Consider the following 19,017-nt stretch of genomic DNA (forward strand, 5'->3'; position numbering starts at 1 on the left):
AGGCAGGTGGGACTAAGGGAAAAAAAGTTGTTCGGCATGGACTTGTAGGGCCGAGATGGCCTGTTTCCGTGCTGTAATTGTTATATGGTTAATTAATTCTGTCACTGCAGGCATAAAATAGAAAATGATCAAAAATTTAAACAAGTTCATAGCCACTTAAAATTATTATGCTGAAAAGTACTTGAGTTTTAACTGAAACAAAAAAAGAAATGATGCCACTATAGTTATTGTAACAAGTGCCAATTAGGTTGTTAATCCGCAAGCGTAGTTTGTAAATTGCTTACCATGTACTCCTACCACCTCCTTCAATTCTTCTGTGACTTGTTCACATCCGGCTCTGCGGCGACTGGTGAGGTCAATGTGGGCTCTACAGCCACTTCCGCCAGCGGGAGCCGGTGCAACACTGGAGGGCGAGGGCAGATAAGTGGGTAGTTTGGAAATTGGTGTGCTCCTTTAGTGGTTTACAGTGGAGTTCTGTGGGCAATGGGTGCACGGTTGTGAGCTTTTCAATGCCATTCTGAATGGTTCTCCACCTCTTTAACTGGCCATGGGCCAAAAATTTACAGAAGTAGGGATGTCACTTTTTCCCCTGGGAACCTGAGAGAAAATTAATCGCACTTTGTTATGGGAAGAAATTACCAGGAGGTCAGAGGAAAATATTCAAGGATGTTCTCAAAACGACCTTGGAAGAAGCTCTTGAAGACTGCAGGATTGTGTTTAAAAATGCCTATTAAAGGGATCCTTTCAAAACCTATAGATACAGGAAAATGCTTTACAGTATTTTGTCATTGTACTTTACAGTACAAGGTTAAGTAGACTGGGACTATTCCCTGGAGCGCAGGAGGATGAGGGATGACCTTATAGAGGTGTATAAAATCTTGAGAATAGATCGGGTGGATGCACAGTGTCTTGCCCAGAGTGAATCAAGATCCAGAGGGCATAGGCTTGTGAAGGGGGAAAGATTTTATAGGAATCTGAGAGGTAACTTTTTCACGCAATGGATAGTGGGTGTATGGAACGAGCTGCTGGAGGAGATAGCTGAGGCAAGGACTATCGCAACATTTAAGAAGCAATTAGACAGGTACATGGATAGGTTACATTGATAGGTTCCACACTGTATGACTAAATAAATGAAATGTAGTCTCAATGCTGCACAAAATATGATCATCGTCAACTTATAACATACAATAGGAAGTAAAATATACACAGGATATAATAGTAATGTCCATGACTCAGCTTTATGTTGTTAATCAATAACATGAACCAACTTACTTCCCTGCAGTCATGGTATCAGTAGTAAATTCTCAAGTTGGAAAATGAAATTCAGCCATGAAACATGGTTATATTGGTATACATCATACATTTATTAGTGAACAACCCTCTCAAATCAGCCACAACAATAAAAAATGATTGCACTACCTGGTAAAGCATAACTAGCAACTTTCATAAAAAAAGTACAAATCTGTTAAAAATTTTGTCTCTGAAACAATTTGGTTTACAGATGTATAATACATTATAACTAGTTATGTTAAATGCTACAACAATATGATTCAAATGGGATGAAAACACAAAATGTTTAGCATCAGAACCATTTCCTATATATATATTAGCAAATTTCAAATACATACATGGCAAAATGAGGTAACTGTAACTGTGCAAGTACCAAAGCAAAAATCTTCCTAACACAGAACACAGGGCCCTGGCCCCTGGGTCTCCTACAGAGTCCCCCGTCCCTCACGTCAGGACTAATTAAAACAGTAAACAATCCACTATCCCACCACATAAATCATTGGTAAACAATTGGTGGCATCTACAGAGCAATCAACAACCACAAATCCTAAAATAATTTAGCTGCTTGGAATAATTTTTGCACCACAAAGGCTGTGAGCTTAGGTATGTGTGCAGTACAGTGCATGGCAGTAATAGCTGAGCACAGATTCCCACCCCCACCCACAGCTGGATAGAGCTAGTCATCACCAGTCCAAGCTGGCTGGACACGCATGCATATGTGCACATTAAATATTTTCCCTCCTCTAGTCTTTCACTCAAACACATTCACGCACTGTTATTCATGCAAACAATACAGGAAATATTTTGGAAGTGGTTAGGATAGTGTGTGCAAAGGCACACAGGAGAACTAGACCAGTGTATGGTACAAATACAAGAAAACATGGATAGGTACATTCAGACATTACACGGATAACATACAGACACACGCGCGCGCACATACATCTCAACCATCCTACTTCGCTCCATCAGTTACAGTATGCTGGAGGGTTTACTGGGCAGAGTACCCCATCGTCTTCCACCTACTGTCTCTTTTCAAGCATATGATGAAATCACAACCCCTCGAATTTCGTGTCAATACTTGGAATGATCATACAAACTATAAAATGTTAATACACATCAAAATACACGCAGGTTAAAATCTTTGGAGTTTGGAACACAATGTTAGTACAACACAACTCCATAACTGTTTCTAAGCGAAGATACTAGGTGTTTGCTGAAGTCATCAAATCGCACGGTGCAAACAGAGGTAACAGGACTCCAGATAAGATCCTAGATTGCAGTTGTTCAAGGGGAAGGCTTAAGGTAACATGGATGCGTGGGTGAACATAGTTCCCCCCACGTCACCTAGGTAACGTCTTCAAATATTGTGCTGCAGAAATGGCTTTACTCTAAATCTCGGTGAACTTCAGAAGCATCAGCTCGACAGATAGGACAGGTACGATTGGTCTGGGGAAAGAAGAAAAAACCTCATTACTTTTACTACTACAATTAACTGCAAAAATAATTTCTCATTCACTAAAATCAATGCAAAACAGCAATTTTTTCACAAAGAACAGCAAACATTGCAAAGTTCAGTAAACTAGGACGTTCTTCTGTTGGCTGTTCAGAAGGATACAGTGTCTGATGTTTTACAGCAGCAGTGATAATTATCCAAGGTGAGATGATAAGTTAAAGGACAATCAGGTACATTGCAACTTGCCTCTGCGAATGTAATAGCAGAGCACAAAACAAGGCGGCAAATGAAGCTGAACATAACGCAGCAGATACTACAGGGAATCAATGATTACAAGAATTGTGCCAAAGACCGAGGGCATCAAATGCAGTGCAGTTAAAGCAGAAAATTGTCATAAAACTGTAGATGCACAAGCTAAATGTTAAAATGGGTTGAGAATAATGGAATGCATCATAGAAAAGAATTGTTCAAGTATGGTCTAAGTCCAGGCTTGAAGTCTAATAACTCCCCGTTCGTCCCGTGACCGCATGGGGTTTCCCCAAGACCCTCGGTTTCCTCCAACACTCCAAAGACGTACAGGTTTAGGTTAATTGGCTTGATATAAGTGTAAATTATCCCAATGTACGTGTAGGATAGTGTTAATGTTCGGGGATCGGTGGTCGGTGCGGACACGGTGGGCCGAAGGGCCTGTTTCCGCGTTGTATCTCTAAAGAGGATCACATTGGGGAAATGCATGGAGTCTTTTAGAGTAGGGGAATCAAGAACCAGAGGACATAGGTCTAAGGTGTGTGGGGAAAATATTTAATACGAACCTGACGGACAACATTTTTGTGTACACAAAGAATGGTAGGTATGTAGAACAGGCTGCCAGAGAAGGTAGTTGAGGCAAGTACGATAACAGCGTTTAAGAAACACCTAAGATAAACACCTGGACAGGTACATGAATAAAAAAAAAAAGTATGGAGGGATATGAACCAAACGCAGGCTGGTGGGACTAGTGTAGATAGGGCCTGTTTCCACACTGTATGATTCTATGATGTCTATGATATCAATTGATTTTACAAATAGAATCAGTTTAATAAATCTGTCAGTTATTTCTTTGCCTAGAATACCAATGTTAGTTGACATAGGGAAATCTAGCCGATTCATTATATTTTGAAGATCAAATTTGGCAGCTCCCTCTCCAAAAAAAGGGTGTAAGGATTGTAGTATATGACAATATATAGGCCTGAAAATGGCATGCAAGGATTTCAGCGTTCAGCTCAATATATTCCCTTTGTGGGCAGGCACATTCGCAGGGATCAGTGCTGTTAGAGATTGTTGCACTGCTTAAGTCAGGCTTCTCAAAAGCATGGTTATCATTTGAAGTGGACCTTTGAAACAGTGAGGAGATACAACATGGCAGAAACCTTACGCTGATATTTTCAGATGCTTTGTAGCAGTAAACGAAAGATGGTATAATGTTCTGCATCAGCAAAGCTCAAGGCGGGGGCCCTCCAGATAGACTCAGGAGGCAATGGAGCAGAGACTTAATGTGGCCAATGTCAAGTGTCCATTCATGAGAGAACAAATGGATGCACAGAGTCTCTTGCCCAGAGTGGGGGAATCGAGAACCAGAGGGCATAGGTTTAAGGTGAAGGGGGAAAGATTTGATAGGAATCTGAGGGGTAACTTGTTCACACATAGAAACAGTTAGACAGGTACATGGACCAAATGCAGGCAGGTGGGACTAGTGTAGCTGGGACATGTTGGCCAGTGTGGGCAAGTTGTGCCAAAGGGCCTGTTTCCACACTGTATCACTGTGACTCTAAAGGTGGTGGGTGCATGGAACGAGCTGGTGGAGGAGGTAGTTGAGGCAGGGACTATCCCAACGTTTAAAAAGCAATTAGACAGGTACATGGATCGGCCAGGTTTAGTGGGAAATGGGCCAAATGCAGGCAAGTGGGACTAGTGTAGATGGGATTTGTTGGTCGGTGTGGGCAAGTTGTGCCGACGGGCCTGGTTCCACACTGTATGGCTCTAGGATGCTATGAGAGCCCGGAACAGTATTCAATGCAAAGAATTTGATGACCTCACACAAGATTCATCTCCTGACCATTTTCTTATCAGCCTTGGAGAGCTTAGTTGATCAGGACCCGAATCATGTTAGCGAATGCGAATGGTATGTTAGCTTTCATTGCAAAAGGATTTGAGTATAGGAGCAGAGAGGTTCTACTGCAGTTGTACAGGGTCTTGGTGAGACTACACCTGGAGTATTGCGTACAGTTTTGGTCTCCAAATCTGAGGAAGGACATTATTGCCATAGAGGGAGTGCAGAGACGGTTCACCAGACTGATTCCTGGGATCTTATGAAGAAAGACTGGATAGACTTGGTTTATACTCTCTAGAATTTAGAAGATTGAGAGGGGATCTTATAGAAACTTACAAAATTCTTAAGGGGTTGGACAGGCTAGATGCAGGAAGATTGTTCCCGATGTTAGGGAAGTCCAGGACAAGGGGTCACAGCTTAAGGATAAAGGGGAAATCCTTTAAAACCGAGATGAGAAGAACTTTTTTCACGCAGAGAGTGGTGAATCTCTGGAACTCTCTGCCACAGAGGGTAGTTGAGGCCAGTTCATTGGCTATATTTAAGAGGGAGTTAGATGTGGCCCTTGTGGCTAAGGGGATCAGGGGGTATGGAGAGAAGGCAGGTACGGGATACTGAGTTGGATGATCAGCCATGATCATATTGAATGGCGGTGCAGGCTCGAAGGGCCGAATGGCCTACTCCTGCACCTAATTTCTATGTTTCTATGTTTCTATGACCCCCTCACTCAACCCACCCAAGCTCTACCAACAACATCCATCCATCAGCACGTGCACACCCAAACTTGCAAAGGTCTCAGACTCACATGTCACAGCCTGCACACATTGCCAGTTGTTCAATCAGCAGCACCAAGTCACACACATAATAATAATAACTTTTATTGTCATTGCACATAGGTGCAACGAGATTCGGTATGCAGCTTCCACCCGATGTCATAAAATTTAGATACCCCGAGAAACATGATTTATAAAAAAAAGACCAGTAAAACAGTCTAAAGTGCAAATATGTCTGTGCCGGGTCGATGTGCAACGTGACCATCCAAGGGACAGTTCATGGGGGTGGGGGCACTCAGCAGGGCCGGTTCAGAGCAGCGATAGTTCTGGGGATGAAGCTGTTCCTGAGTCTGGAGGTGCGGGCGTAGAAGGCCTTGTAACGTCTGCCGGAAGATAGGAGTTCGACTATTACAAGGGTGTGAGGAGCCTTTGAGGCATCGTGTATAGAAGATGCCCCTCCAATGCTGGCAGCTGTGACCCAATATTCTTCTGCACTCTGTGGACGACCTGCTGAAGAGCTCTCCCCTCCGCCTCCGTGCAGCTGAGATACCACACAGAGATGCTATATGTTAGTATGCTCTCTGTGGTGCAGCGGTAGAAGGTTGTCAGCAGAGGTTGGGGCAGACCAGTCTTTTTCAATGTTCTCAGGAAGAACAGTCGTTGCTGTGCCTTCTTGACCAGCGCAGCGGTGTTGGACCATGTGAGGTCCTCTGAAATGTGTGTGCCCAGAAACCTAAAGCTGGACACTCTCTCCACACTGTCCCCATTGATAGAGATTGGGGCGTATTCCTCATTATGTGTCCTCCTGAAGTTGATAATCAGCTCCTTGGTCTTGGAGGTGTTTAGGGACAAGTTGTTACGTGAGCACCAGTCCGCCTGGTTCTGCACCTCCGCTCTGTATTTTGTTTCATCACCGTTGGTGATCAGCCCGATCACCGTTGTGTCGTCTGCAAACTTGACGATGGTGTTGGTGTCGAATGCAGGAACAGTCGTGTTGAAGAGGGAGTAGAGCATGGGGCTCAGTACATAGCCCTGTGGTGTGCCGGTGCTCAGGATGAGAGTGGAGGACAGGTGCGGGCCCAGTCTCACTGCCTGCGGTCGCTCCGTCAGAAAGTTCAGGATCCAATCGCATATCGGCGAGCTGAGGCCTAGCTGGTGGAGTTTGGTGGTGAGCTTGGTGGAGATGACTGTGTTGAACGCAGAGCTGTAGTCTATGAAAAGCATCCTCACGTATGTGCCCCGACTTTCCAGAGGTGTCAGGACAGTGTGAAGAGCCAGAGAAATGGCATTCTCTGTGGATCTATTTGCCTCGTATGAAAATTGATGTGGGTCCAGTGAGGCAGGGATGCTGGATTTGATGTGTGAGAGGACCAGCCTTTCAAAGCACTTCATGGGTATTGGAGTTAGGGCAACCGGACAGTACTCGTTCAGGTTGGTGATTTTTGACTTTTTTGGCACCGGCACTATGGTAGCTGTCTTCCGGCACTTAGGGACCATTGCCAGAGATAGAGACAGGTTAAAGATCCTCGTGAATACCTCAGCCAGCTGTACAAGCACAGTCCTTTAGTACCCTTCCTTGGACTCCGTCCGGGCCTGCAGCCTTGCGTGGGTTGATCCCTCGCAGAGCGCGCTGTACATCCTGTGTGCTCAATGTTAAGACCTCTCTTAAATTGTTCCACATGCAGTGTGGGACAATTTTCCCAAACTAGATGGGCAAGGTAGTGCACAACCAGTGTCAGCACAATCGAACTTGGAAGTGGCTAATGGAATTGCTCGACTCAATCCCAACAGTGAAGTGTGTGCTGGCTATTATTGGATAGCTGCATGCATGTTTAGACCCCATTAATCTTAATTTACTCCTCACATCCCATCTCCCCCTTAATCCACACTCTCTGATGGTGTATAAATTAACACAGAATAGAAAGGGATATAAATGCAATGTGCTTATAGCAAGACAGGGCATGAAGGAGATACACACAAAATGGCACTGTGGAGGATGGAGAAAATATGGGCGGCACAGTGATTAGCACTGCTGCCTCAGTGATCCCAGTCAATCCCATTCTCTGGTGCTGTCTGTGTGAGGTTTGACAATTTCCCTGTGAAAATCCATTGAAGGTGTTTCCTGGGTACTCTGGGTGCCTCCACACGTGGTTGGCAGGTTAACTGATTACTGAAAATGAACACTAGTGTAGCTGATGGTTGTAGGAAAATTAGAGGAAGGAGTGATGAGAGGGTTATTAACGAGCATATAGGAAAGAGTAGACTATGGTGGGGAAGTGGGGCAATAGGACTAATGGGATTACTCTGATAACGATGGGAATGATGGCCACTCTTATTTCATAGGCAGATTGGAGAAGTTTAGATGAAAGCAGATGATAAGCATTGCAGGATGCAATTGGAAAACTGAAAAAACCCACGCAGGTCACAGGGAGAACGTACAAACTCCATACGACAGCACCCGTAGTCAGGATTGAACTCAGGTCTGTACTGCTTCCCCAATTCTTAAAATCTTCCACCATTATTAGTAGAGTCGTGGCAAAGCGCTGCAGGTTGCCGAACAGGTTGTAAGGAAAGGCTCTAGATAAATTAGCTGACTTTTAGATGCAATATGCTATCATTTTGTTCCTGACTTTAGTTTGGAGGGTTTATTTTTTGGTGACATTTACTTTTGCCATGTGGTGGCATGGACAGTGGCAGAGATCCAGATGTGCAGTGAATGGGGAATCTGTCTTGCAGATGCTCCTCACACCTGGAACAGAATGTCACTGGCAGGTCAGGATAAAAGGGACTTTACGGTTCCCTGTTCCTTCTCCTTCTCTTCTCTCCTCCTCTATTCTTCTTGAACCGTGGCTGCTTAGTTTACATCTGGAAGCAATTACTGTCCCCCTCATAACAGGTAGGACTGAAAATGCTGGACTGCTTCAAGTCCAGTGGTGGCTTCCAGAGAAGCAGAGACAGAACGTGACTATGGGGTGATGGCACAGTGCGATGGTGGCGGAAGGCGGTAGTGGCAGTAAAGGGCAGGGTGGTGGTTCCTTCTCTCTTGACCTCCAGTACCATCCGTGTGGAGTCTGCACATCCCCTCTGCACAAACCCATGGGTTTTCTCAGGATACTCCATTTTGCTTCCACGCTCCAAAAACATGCGGGTGGGTTAAATGATCACCGTGAATTTCTCCAAGAGGGAAGGCGAGTAGGAGAATCTAGGTTGGGGGGGAGGGAATGGGAATTTGGGGAGGATGTAGTGAGTAACCATATAACCATATAACAATTACAGCACGGAAACAGGCCATCTCGACCCTTCTAGTCCGTGCCGAACACGTTTTCTCCCCTAGTCCCATATACCTGCGCTCAGACCATAACCCTCCATTCCTTTCCCGTCCATATAACTATCCAATTTATTTTTAAATGATAAAAACGAACCTACCTCCACCACCTTCACTGGAAGCTCATTCCACAGAGCCACCACTCTCTGAGTAAATAAGTTCCCCCTCATGTTACCCCTAAACTTCTGTCCCTTAATTCTCAAGTCATGTCCCCTTGTTTGAATCTTCCCTACTCTCAGTGGGAAAAGCTTATCCACGTCAACTCTGTCTGTCCCTCTCATCATTTTAAAGACCTCTATCAAGTCCCCCCTTAACCTTCTGCGCTCCAAAGAATAAAGCCCTAACTTGTTTAACCTTTCTCTGTAACTTAGTTGCTGAAACCCACGCAACATTCTAGTAAATCTCCTCTGTACTCTCTATTTTGTTGACATCCTTCCTATAATTAGGCGACCAAAATTGTACACTATACTCCAGAATTGGCCTCACCAATGCCTTGTACAATTTTAACATTACATCCCAACTTCTATACTCAATGCTCTGATTTATAAAGGCCAGCACACCAAAAGCTTTCTTTACCACCCTATCTACAATGAGATTCTGCCAAGATGTAGCACCTGCCAAGATATAGCACCTCACACTTATCAGCATTAAACTCCATCTGCCATCTTTCAGCCCACTCTTCCAACTGGCATAAATCTCTCTGTAGACTTTGAAAATCTACTTCATTATCCACAACCCCACCTATCTTAGTATCATCTGCATACTTACTAATCCAATTTACCACACCATCATCCAGATCATTGATGTACATGACAAACAACAGTGGACCCAACACAGATCCCTGTGGCACCCCACTAGTCACTGGCCTCCAACCTGACAAACAACCATCCACCATTGTTTAAGAAGGAACTGCAGATGCTGGAAAATCGAAGGTACACAAAAAAGCTGGAGAAACTCAGCGGGTGCAGCAGCATCTATGGAGCGAAGGATTCTCCCAATTTTGTTAGTCCTTGCTGTCTCCTCCCCTTCCTCAGTCCCCCTGCTGTCTCCTCCCATCCCCCAGACTTCGGGCTCCTCCTCCTTTTTCCTTTCTTGTCCCTGCCCCCGATCAGTCTGAAGAAGGGTTTTGGCCCGAAACGTTGCCTATTTCCTTCGCTCCATAGATGCTGCTGCACCCGCTGAGTTTCTCCAGCTTTTTTTATGAACCATCCACCATTACTCTCTGGCATCTCCCATTCAGCCACTGTTGAATCCATCTTGCTACTCCACCATTAATACCCAACAATTGAACCTTCTTAACCAACCTTCCGTGAGGAACCTTGTCAAAGGCCTTACTGAAGTCCATATATACAACATCTACTGCTTTACCCTCATCAATTTCCCGAGTAACCTCTTCAAAAAATTCAAGAAGATTAGTCAAACATGACCTTCCAGGCACAAATCCATGTTGACTGTTCCTAATCAGACCCTGTTTATCCAGATGCTTATATATATTATCTCTAAGTATCCTTTCCATTAATTTGCCCACTACTGACGTCAAACTACCAGGTCTATAATTGCTAGGTTTACTTTTAGACCCCTTTTTAAACAATGGAATAACATGCGCAGTACGCCAATCCTCCGGCACTATTCCCGTTTCTAATGACATTTGAAACATTTGTCATAGCCCCTGCTATTTCTACACTAACTTCCCTCAATGTCCTAGAGAATATCCTGTCCGGACCTGGAGACTTATCCACTTTTATATTTCTCAAAAGTGTCAGTACTTCCTCTTCTTTGAATCTCATAGTTTCCATAGCTACTCTACTTGTTTCCCATACCTCACATAATTCAATATCCTTTCCTTGGTGAATACCGAAGAAAAGAAATTGTTCAATATCTCCCCACATCTCTTTTGGCTCTGCAGATAGCTGTCCACTCTGACTCTCTAATGGACCAATTTTATCCCTCGTTATCCTTTTGCTATTAATATAGCTGTAGAAACCCTTTGGATAGGATAGTAAGGGTAGGATTAGTGGAAAGATGAGTGGTTGATGGTCAGCGCAGACTCGGTGGGATGAAGGGCCCATTTCCATGCTGTATCTTTCAGTGCTTATGATTAAACGGCAGTGCAGGATTTTGCACACCACAACTTTGGACAGGCGCTCTGATGAGCACTGCAGCAGAACATTTCCAGAATGGTAATCTTGGGGGGGGGGGTGCAATTAAAATTAAAACTTGTTCAAACACAGGGTAAAGGACACAGTGGAGGCCAGAGGAGACATTGCAGGACTGATGAAAGGTGGAAGTTATTAAATTGGGCAGGAAGTTGGTGAAAGGCGATCAGGACGCAGCTGGTTTTGGAAATAGGCTTTTCCAAGACTGCAGACTCCTACCTTTGTCACAAATTGTGCAGTGGGTTACAGATGTCCATCATCAACAGATGGCTCTCATCACCCTACTACCAACCATTAATTTGTGGGTCTAAGTTAAACCAAATGATGAACATATTACAGGTAACCATGGTCCTTGTGCAATTTTCTCAATTTGCCTTTGAAAGCCCAAGAAAGATGTCCTACAAATTGTCTTCGCATACACTCGTTTATTTTGCTTTCTTATCTCGCAGCTAAACCTCCCCATCAACCATCTTATCTATCTGTCTCTCACACTGCATGTAGAACAGAAAACTTGTGGGGAATTAAATGGTTATAATTCATTTAGGTAATTCAAATGATATCATTAACTACAAGAAAATATTCTGGTTCCTTAAATTATATTACAACTTTAAGTTTACTGGATGCTTTCCTAAAACAAAACATAATGCTCATTCTATGACTTTGTAAGTACAGCAGAGCACCATTTGTGAAGGCAGGAGAAGGGGGTTAGGAGGGAAAGATAGATCAGCCATGATTGAATGGTGGAGTAGATGATGGGCTGAATGGTATAATTCTCCTCCTATCACTTATGAACCATTAAGATTAGGAAGGTGCTAGATTTGATCTCCCAGCACTCGTTTCTGGTTACAACCCTGAAACCCCTCGTGGTTTTGCAGGTTTATTAGGTTAGGACATGGTTGAGTACATTATGATTTACTCCCTTTTCCCCTTCAGTTGAAGGTCAGTTCTCAAATCTGAGTAATAACTAGGGTAGAGGAGCTATGGAGAATAGCCAGTGGCCAGGGAAGTGGAATCCAACTGAACTGCAATATTACACAAGTGCTGCAGCACTGGTTTCTACAGAAATGCAACATTTTCAGGCTGGTTTAAGAAAATACCTGTGTAATATTTTAATGATTATTTTGAACGCTCACCTGGCAATTATTGATGTGACTGAAAGGATAATTTTGATACAATTTGAAATCAATCATTAATTAAAATAATCCAATTTCTGATGCTAATGGATCAACAATAGACATGACCATCTTGTATATGCTCTGATGAACATCTAATTCTATATTATGTTCATGAATTTGATTACAGCTGACCAAAATGATTTTAGCAGAGACACAAGCGCGTTCTAAAGGAATTCTTGTTCATTAAACACCAGACTCGGGTCAAAACTGCTTTCTTACCTTCAGCCATTTATCAACACACTTGGCGTGGAACTCATGGTTGCAGGGTAAGACTCTAAGTAGCTGCCTCGACTCAAAATCGCTAAAGCACACTACACACCTAGATAGAATAGAAAAATAATGTGCTGTTATAATGTGCTCAAATTACTAGAGACAATAGCGGGGGGGGTCACAGTGCAGCAAAGATATATCCTCCTTATACAAATTTGCAATTTTCATGTGATGCATACTCCTTTTAATGACTGTTATTTGTGTTTATAAGCTGGGAATTCCATACTGAGCAAAGCACAAAATAATCATTCCCACCCCAGTCTCCTGCTAACAAATATGAATTTAACTATGCCTATACTAAACATACTATTTTTTTTTCCTGAAGCTGATAATTCAGCACCAGCATCATGGATTAACTGGCACTGTGAGCATGTGGATTTCGGAGAGCAGATGAGGTCTGTCTCTATCTTTTCATTTTTAGTTTGGAGATATAGCATGAAAACAGGCTCTTTGGATGACCGAGTCCGCGCCGACCAATGATCCCCGCACACTAACACTATCCTACAAGGGCCAATTTACCATTTGACAGAAGCCAATTAAACTACCAGCCAGTACACCTTTGGAGTGTGGGAGGAAACCGGAGCTCCGGGAGAAAACTCACTCATGTCAAGGGAGAGGTTACAAACTCAGTACAGACAGCATCAAACCGGGGTCTCTGGTGCTGTGAGGCAGCAACTCCACTGCTTTTACATTACTGATTTGCTTTCAGCAGAATTGTTAAAGTCTAGAAACATCTAGATTAAAGAATGCAGGCAGATTTGAGGGCAATACCTCATGAGTGGAGGTTAAGGCTGATTTTCACCTTCTGCTGTGTGCTAAGCTAAGATGAGCAAGAGACCTGAGCTTTTCCAAAGTGAAAGAAGAATAACTATCATTTCACCCAGTCTACCGGAGACATGGTCAGAGTGCCAGAAAGTGAGAGGAACCGTGCTCTGCAAGATGCAGTGAAGGCTACCTGGGGAGAACAAACTGGGAATGATACGTACACTTCATGCAACAGGACGGCACAGTGACAGTGGTAGAGTTGCTGCTTTACAGTGCCAGAGACCCATGTTGGATCCTGACTATGGGTGCTGTCTGTATAGAGCTTGTACATTCTCCCTGTGAAGCGTGGGTCTTCTCCCGGTGCTCCGGATTCCCTCCCACAAACCAAAGATGTACAGGTTTGTAGGTTAATTGGCTTCAGTAAAATTGTAAATTGTCCCGTGTGTTTAGGATAGTGCTAGTGTACGGGATGATCGCTGCTCGGCGTAGACTCGTTGGGCTGAAGAGCCCGTTTCCGTGCTATATCTCTAAAGTCTAAAGTTTAAAAAGAAATGTCTCCTAACTCAGAAAGTATTCTGTCTTAATTGCCAGCTGTATTTATCAATTAATTGCACTTTAATTGGATGCAAGCAATATATTTCTCAATCAGCCTACTGCATTCTGACATGGCCTGCTTCCTCACCTCTTTCCCCAACACAGCTCCTTCTATTGCTATTACAAATTCAGCCACGGCACACCTTTCATCTTTCCCGTAAAGCAGTCACAGATAAAAGTGGAACTGCAACACAATTCCAGAACAAGAACTCGACATCTGTTCATTGTTCTTGAGATAAGCTCTGCAAATAACTGCTTTGCTCAGGAGATAATAGGGAATCGTTTTTTTAAAACCACAGATCTTTATAACTTTTTCATGGTGCCAATAGAATGGACTACCACTCAAACTCAATCCTTCACTTTATCTCATACAATTATTGTTCCCCTTGTACAGTTAGACAGGTGCATGGACAGGACGGGTTTGGAAGGATATGGGCCAAATGTGGGCAGGTGGGACTAGTGTAGCTGGGACATGTTGGTCGGTGTGGGCAAGTTGAGCCAAATAGCCTGTTTCTACACGGTATCAATCTATGACTATGACTAATCGAGATAAAATGGCAATGTTGCACTGTACATGCAGTTAGAGAGGGTGAAGATTCTTCATTCCTTTACTCTATATGAATAGTTATTTTTCCCTAATGCTGGGATGGAGAAAACAGATCAGACTGAAAGACAAGCTGCCAGTATACATTTTACTTACAAGGTTTGTTCTGACTGGTGGTTTTCAGGATTAAACCTGTAGGACGGAAGCTGCTCTATGTCTGCTTTGGTGAGTCCCCTCGGCTTAGCTTCCCCCAGTCGCTCAGCCAAGTTTAGCAGTGCCTGTAAACATAAATAGGCCAGAGATAGTATACAGGGGAATCAAAAGGCTTGGGCCACGTTTTATTGCAGAAGTACAAGTAAATGCTGAAAACTAAATGAAAGTCGATCTGAAACCTGGAAAGGGCACTCGTGTCTCGCATCATAGGTTAGTTTAAGAAAAGTCCGGGAAGTTATAAATGGAAGTTACACACCTCATAGTTTTCAACTTCCACATCCTCCACCTCAAGCTCCACACTGATAGCTGGTCCCACAGCAGGAGGCACTGGAAGCATTGATCTGCATGGCAGGGAACACATAAAACTTTTGAATTAAAAAAAGATCCTTTATTTCCTTCATTAGTTCACAAGACACAAACAGCTGGAGTAACTGTGTAGGGTGGAAGTGCAGATGATGGCTTACACCGAAATAGACACAAAATGCTGGAGTAACTCAACGGGACAGGTAGCATCGCTGGAGAGAAGGAATGGGTGACGTTTCGGGTCGAGACCCAGAGATCCTTCTCTCCAGAGATGCTGCCTGTCCCGCTGAGTTACTCAAATATTTTGTGTCTATCTTTGCTGGAGCAACTCAGCATGTGAGACAGCATCTCTGGAGAACATGGATAGATGACGTTTCAGGTCGGGACCCATCGTCAGACTGGTCACGCACTTTGTGTCCTTTGGGTACATCAGCATCTGCAGTTCCTTGTTTCTACACATATTGCCAGGTTGGTTCCCTCGTTAACTTTTAAATGGTCCTCTTCCATACTCAAAGAATTTAGGTCCTAACATTAATAACAACAAGTTAATCTGAAACATTATTAACTCTTCAGCTGACAGAGAAATATCTTTCAATAATTTATTCTCCTGAACGCCTTTTTTTTTTAAATTTAGAAAAATCTTTTGGACTTTCCTTATTTTATTTTATGTTTGATGTAACAAAAATAAAAGTTTTGATACCCTTCTTGCATTGCCAGTCTTATATTTCCATTGAGAATTATTCAGAACTACTAATTGTATTGCAACTGTGTAATAACTTAGAATAAATTCCTTATATTTTTACATGTGTTTGCATGTATAAAATGTAGAATCAAATTTTTGCCATTTTTAATGGCTTTCCTAATTTACAATCACCTTAGAAAATCATTACATTTCCAATGCACAACCTAACAAATAATCTATGTTGAAGAAGGATTAAGTACCAAACCATCGCCTGTCCACTTTCTTCAGAGATGCTGCCTGAAGGGAAACAAGAGTCTTATGTAGTGAGAAAAGATTAAGGAAGGATCTTGTGGTTAAAGATCTACAAAGTGATAAAATAACAAATGCAGTTTGTGGATGAAAGCCCTGGGTCTACAGCCAGTGCCTTCAATTTAAATAAGGGCAATTATAATGGTGTGATGGACGAGTTGTCCAAGGTGGGCAAAGTAAGAGAGAGCTCAGTAGAACGATGGTAGATATTCAGGCAGCTGGACTATAATACCCAGCGAGAGTTTATCCCAATTAACAGAAACACAATCGTAGTTTACAAAATGAGTCAAAAGATCATGTTAAATCCTTAACATTATTGTATACCCTAGTATACAATAGGGTATACAATGGCAAGGGATAGTGGTATTTCTGAGGGCTGAGGCATTTTTAAGATCCAGCAGCAGATCACTAAACGGCTGTTAAGAAGGGAGAAAATGAATTTTCAGAGAAACCCTGCGTGTAGTAAAATAACAGTGGATGCTTCAATGGATATATAAACAGGAAGAGGACAGCTAAGTTAAATGTGGGGCCTCTAGAGAACAAGGCTGGCAAATTAATAACAGCGAACAAGAAAATTGGAGAGATGTTGAATAACTCTTCTGCATCAATCATCACAGCTAATATCTCTAAGATACACAAAAATGCTGGAGAAACTCAGCGGGTGCAGCAGCATCTATGGAGCGAAGGAAATAGGTAACGTTTCGGGCCGAACCCCTTCTTCAGACCCCGTTATATTTCTAATATCTCTAAGATATAGTCACATGGTCAAGCAGCCTAGAAACAGGCCCTTCGGCCCAACTTGCCCATGCCAACGAAGATGACCCATCCACACTAGTCGTACCTGCCCGCATTTGGCCCATATCCCTCTAACCTTGCCTACCCAGAATAGATGACATACTAATTTCAAATAACATGCCAGACGTTACAAAAATCCCAATTACATGGGACAAGAGAAACTAGGGTGTGAGGGGACATACTAACGATGAAACAAGTCACTCGCAACCTATGCAATCCATGCTAGGATTTTAAGAGAATGGCTGCAGAAATGGTGAACCTATTAATTGAGATTTTATATCTCACTAAACTCCAGGAGGAAACAGGAGATTGGAAACATGACTCCCTTGTTCAAAAGGAGAAAAGGCAGAAGGCAGGAAACTGCAGGCTGGTTGGTTTAACAGCTATTACTGACAAGAGCTGGAGTAAATAACTAAAGATTAAATTGAGAATCATTTAGAAAACTGGATACAATTAATCCTAGTCAACATGGTTTTATAATAGTTTGACAAACTTGGAAGAAGTAACAGAGAGAGCTGACAGAGGGGAAGCCGTAGATATATGTATTTAGATTTCAAAAGGCATGATAAGGTGCCACTTAGGAGGCTGGTGCATGAATTAAAAGCCTTGGTGTCAGAGGATGTGTGTTAGAATGGATTGAAATTGCTGTCTTAATTAAAACAGAATTGGAAGAAATTGAACCTTTTCAGACTAGAAGGAGGCAACTAATGGGGGACCCTCAGGGATCGGTTTTTGCTCCGTAGCTGTTCACTATTTACATTAATGACCTCGAGGAAGGAAGAAGGGTTTTGGCCTGAAATGTTGCGTATTTCCTTCGCTCCATAGATGCTGCCTCACCCGCTGAGTTTCTCCAGCATTTTTGTCTACCTTTGAGGAAGGAATGGTTTATGAAGTTTCCAAATCTGCCAATGACATGCAAATCAGTGAAAGGCTGCGTTATGACAAGGATAATCTGTAAAGGGATATAGATAAGACAGTGAGTGGGTAAAGAACTGGCTACTGGAGTTTAATGCGGGGAAGTGCGAGGTCATAAGAAAAAAATTCAAATGGCAGATTACCTCAAAAGACTCCAATGAGTGAAATACAAAGGATCTACATGTTCTAGGGCATGAACCACAAAAGTTAGTTAAGAAGGCAAACGGTATTTTATTCTTCATTGCAAAGAGGATGGATTTTAAAAGTACAATGTTTTGTTGGTGGGGCCTCACTTAGAATACTGCAAACTGTTTCAGTCACCTTAGCATTAAAATAAATTAAATATTGAGAAATATTGAAGGCAGTCCAAAGGCAACCACTCACCAAGCTAATGGGATAAGAGGATTGCACTATTTAGGGGGAACAAATTGTTTGGGTCAGTATTCCTTGTAGTTTAGATGAATTAGGTGGCCTTACTCAAACATATGATCTTGATGGTAGATGTTGGGATGTTTTCACCAGTGGGGGAGTCACGGAGGAAAGGACATAACTGCTAGTTAAGGAAGATAGACCCAAAATGCTGGAGCAACTCAGTGGGACAGGCAGCATCCCTGGAGAAAATAGGTGATGCTTCAGGTCGGAAATCCTCAGACTTCAGCTTGACTTGTTCCAGAATTTTGTGTCTTTCCTGGGTATAAACCAGCATCAGCAGATCCTTCCTCCACTATAAGTAAAGGGTCGTGTATTTAAAACTGGCCTATACATTAATCTCTTCTCATGGACAAGGTAAATGTCTGGAATTCTCATTATTGGACCACTGGAAGCAGAGATGGATAAATACTTGATAGACCAAGGAATAGAGGGTTATGATGAATGGAACAGAAAAGGAAGCCAGGCCTACATAGGTCAGCCATGATCATATTAAACAGTGCAGTGAGCTTGTGTTTTAGTGAGAGTTGCCCATCAAAATTATCCCCTTTTACTTGCTCTTTACCAGCAAATAATGATGTTCCAGCATTAAATAAAACTAACACATCTCTGTACGAGGCTTGGTTTAACAAAATAAAATCCATGAGTCGTTATTCTCTGTGACAGATAGGGCAGCACAGCGGTAGAGTTGCTGCCTTACAGCGCCAGAGAACCGGTTTCAATCCTGACTATGGGAGCTGTCTGTATGGAGTTTGTACGTTCTCCCCGTGACCTGCGTGGGTTTCCTCCAAAATCTTCGGTTTCCTCCCACACTGCAAAGACGTACAGGTTTGTCGGTTAATTCGTTTGGTATAAATCTAAATTGTCCCTAGTGTGTGTAGGGCAGTGTTAATGTACAGAGATCGTTGTTCGGTGTGGACTCGGTGGGCCCAAGGGCCTT

The 19,017-nt window shown here is 42.9% G+C and overlaps 1 protein-coding gene across 2 annotated transcripts in view; it reads right to left on the bottom strand.

Annotated features, from left to right (window-relative positions):
- Positions 1-1,340: 1,340 nt before the first annotated feature.
- rnf44 (ring finger protein 44) overlaps positions 1,341-19,017 on the bottom strand; it is a 143,230-nt gene continuing 125,553 nt past the window's right edge. For both annotated transcript variants that reach the window (XM_055643064.1, XM_055643063.1), the window contains exons 9-12: positions 14,901-14,985; positions 14,588-14,709; positions 12,478-12,577; positions 1,341-2,736 (exon numbers count right to left, since the gene is read on the bottom strand). In XM_055643064.1, coding sequence (XP_055499039.1) covers positions 2,674-2,736; positions 12,478-12,577; positions 14,588-14,709; positions 14,901-14,985 — 370 coding nt within the window. In that variant the 3' untranslated portion in view covers positions 1,341-2,673. The remainder of the gene's footprint in view (positions 2,737-12,477; positions 12,578-14,587; positions 14,710-14,900; positions 14,986-19,017) is intronic.

The sequence above is a fragment of the Leucoraja erinacea genome, chromosome 11 (genome assembly GCF_028641065.1).
Source record: "Leucoraja erinacea ecotype New England chromosome 11, Leri_hhj_1, whole genome shotgun sequence".
NCBI lineage: Eukaryota > Metazoa > Chordata > Chondrichthyes > Rajiformes > Rajidae > Leucoraja > Leucoraja erinaceus.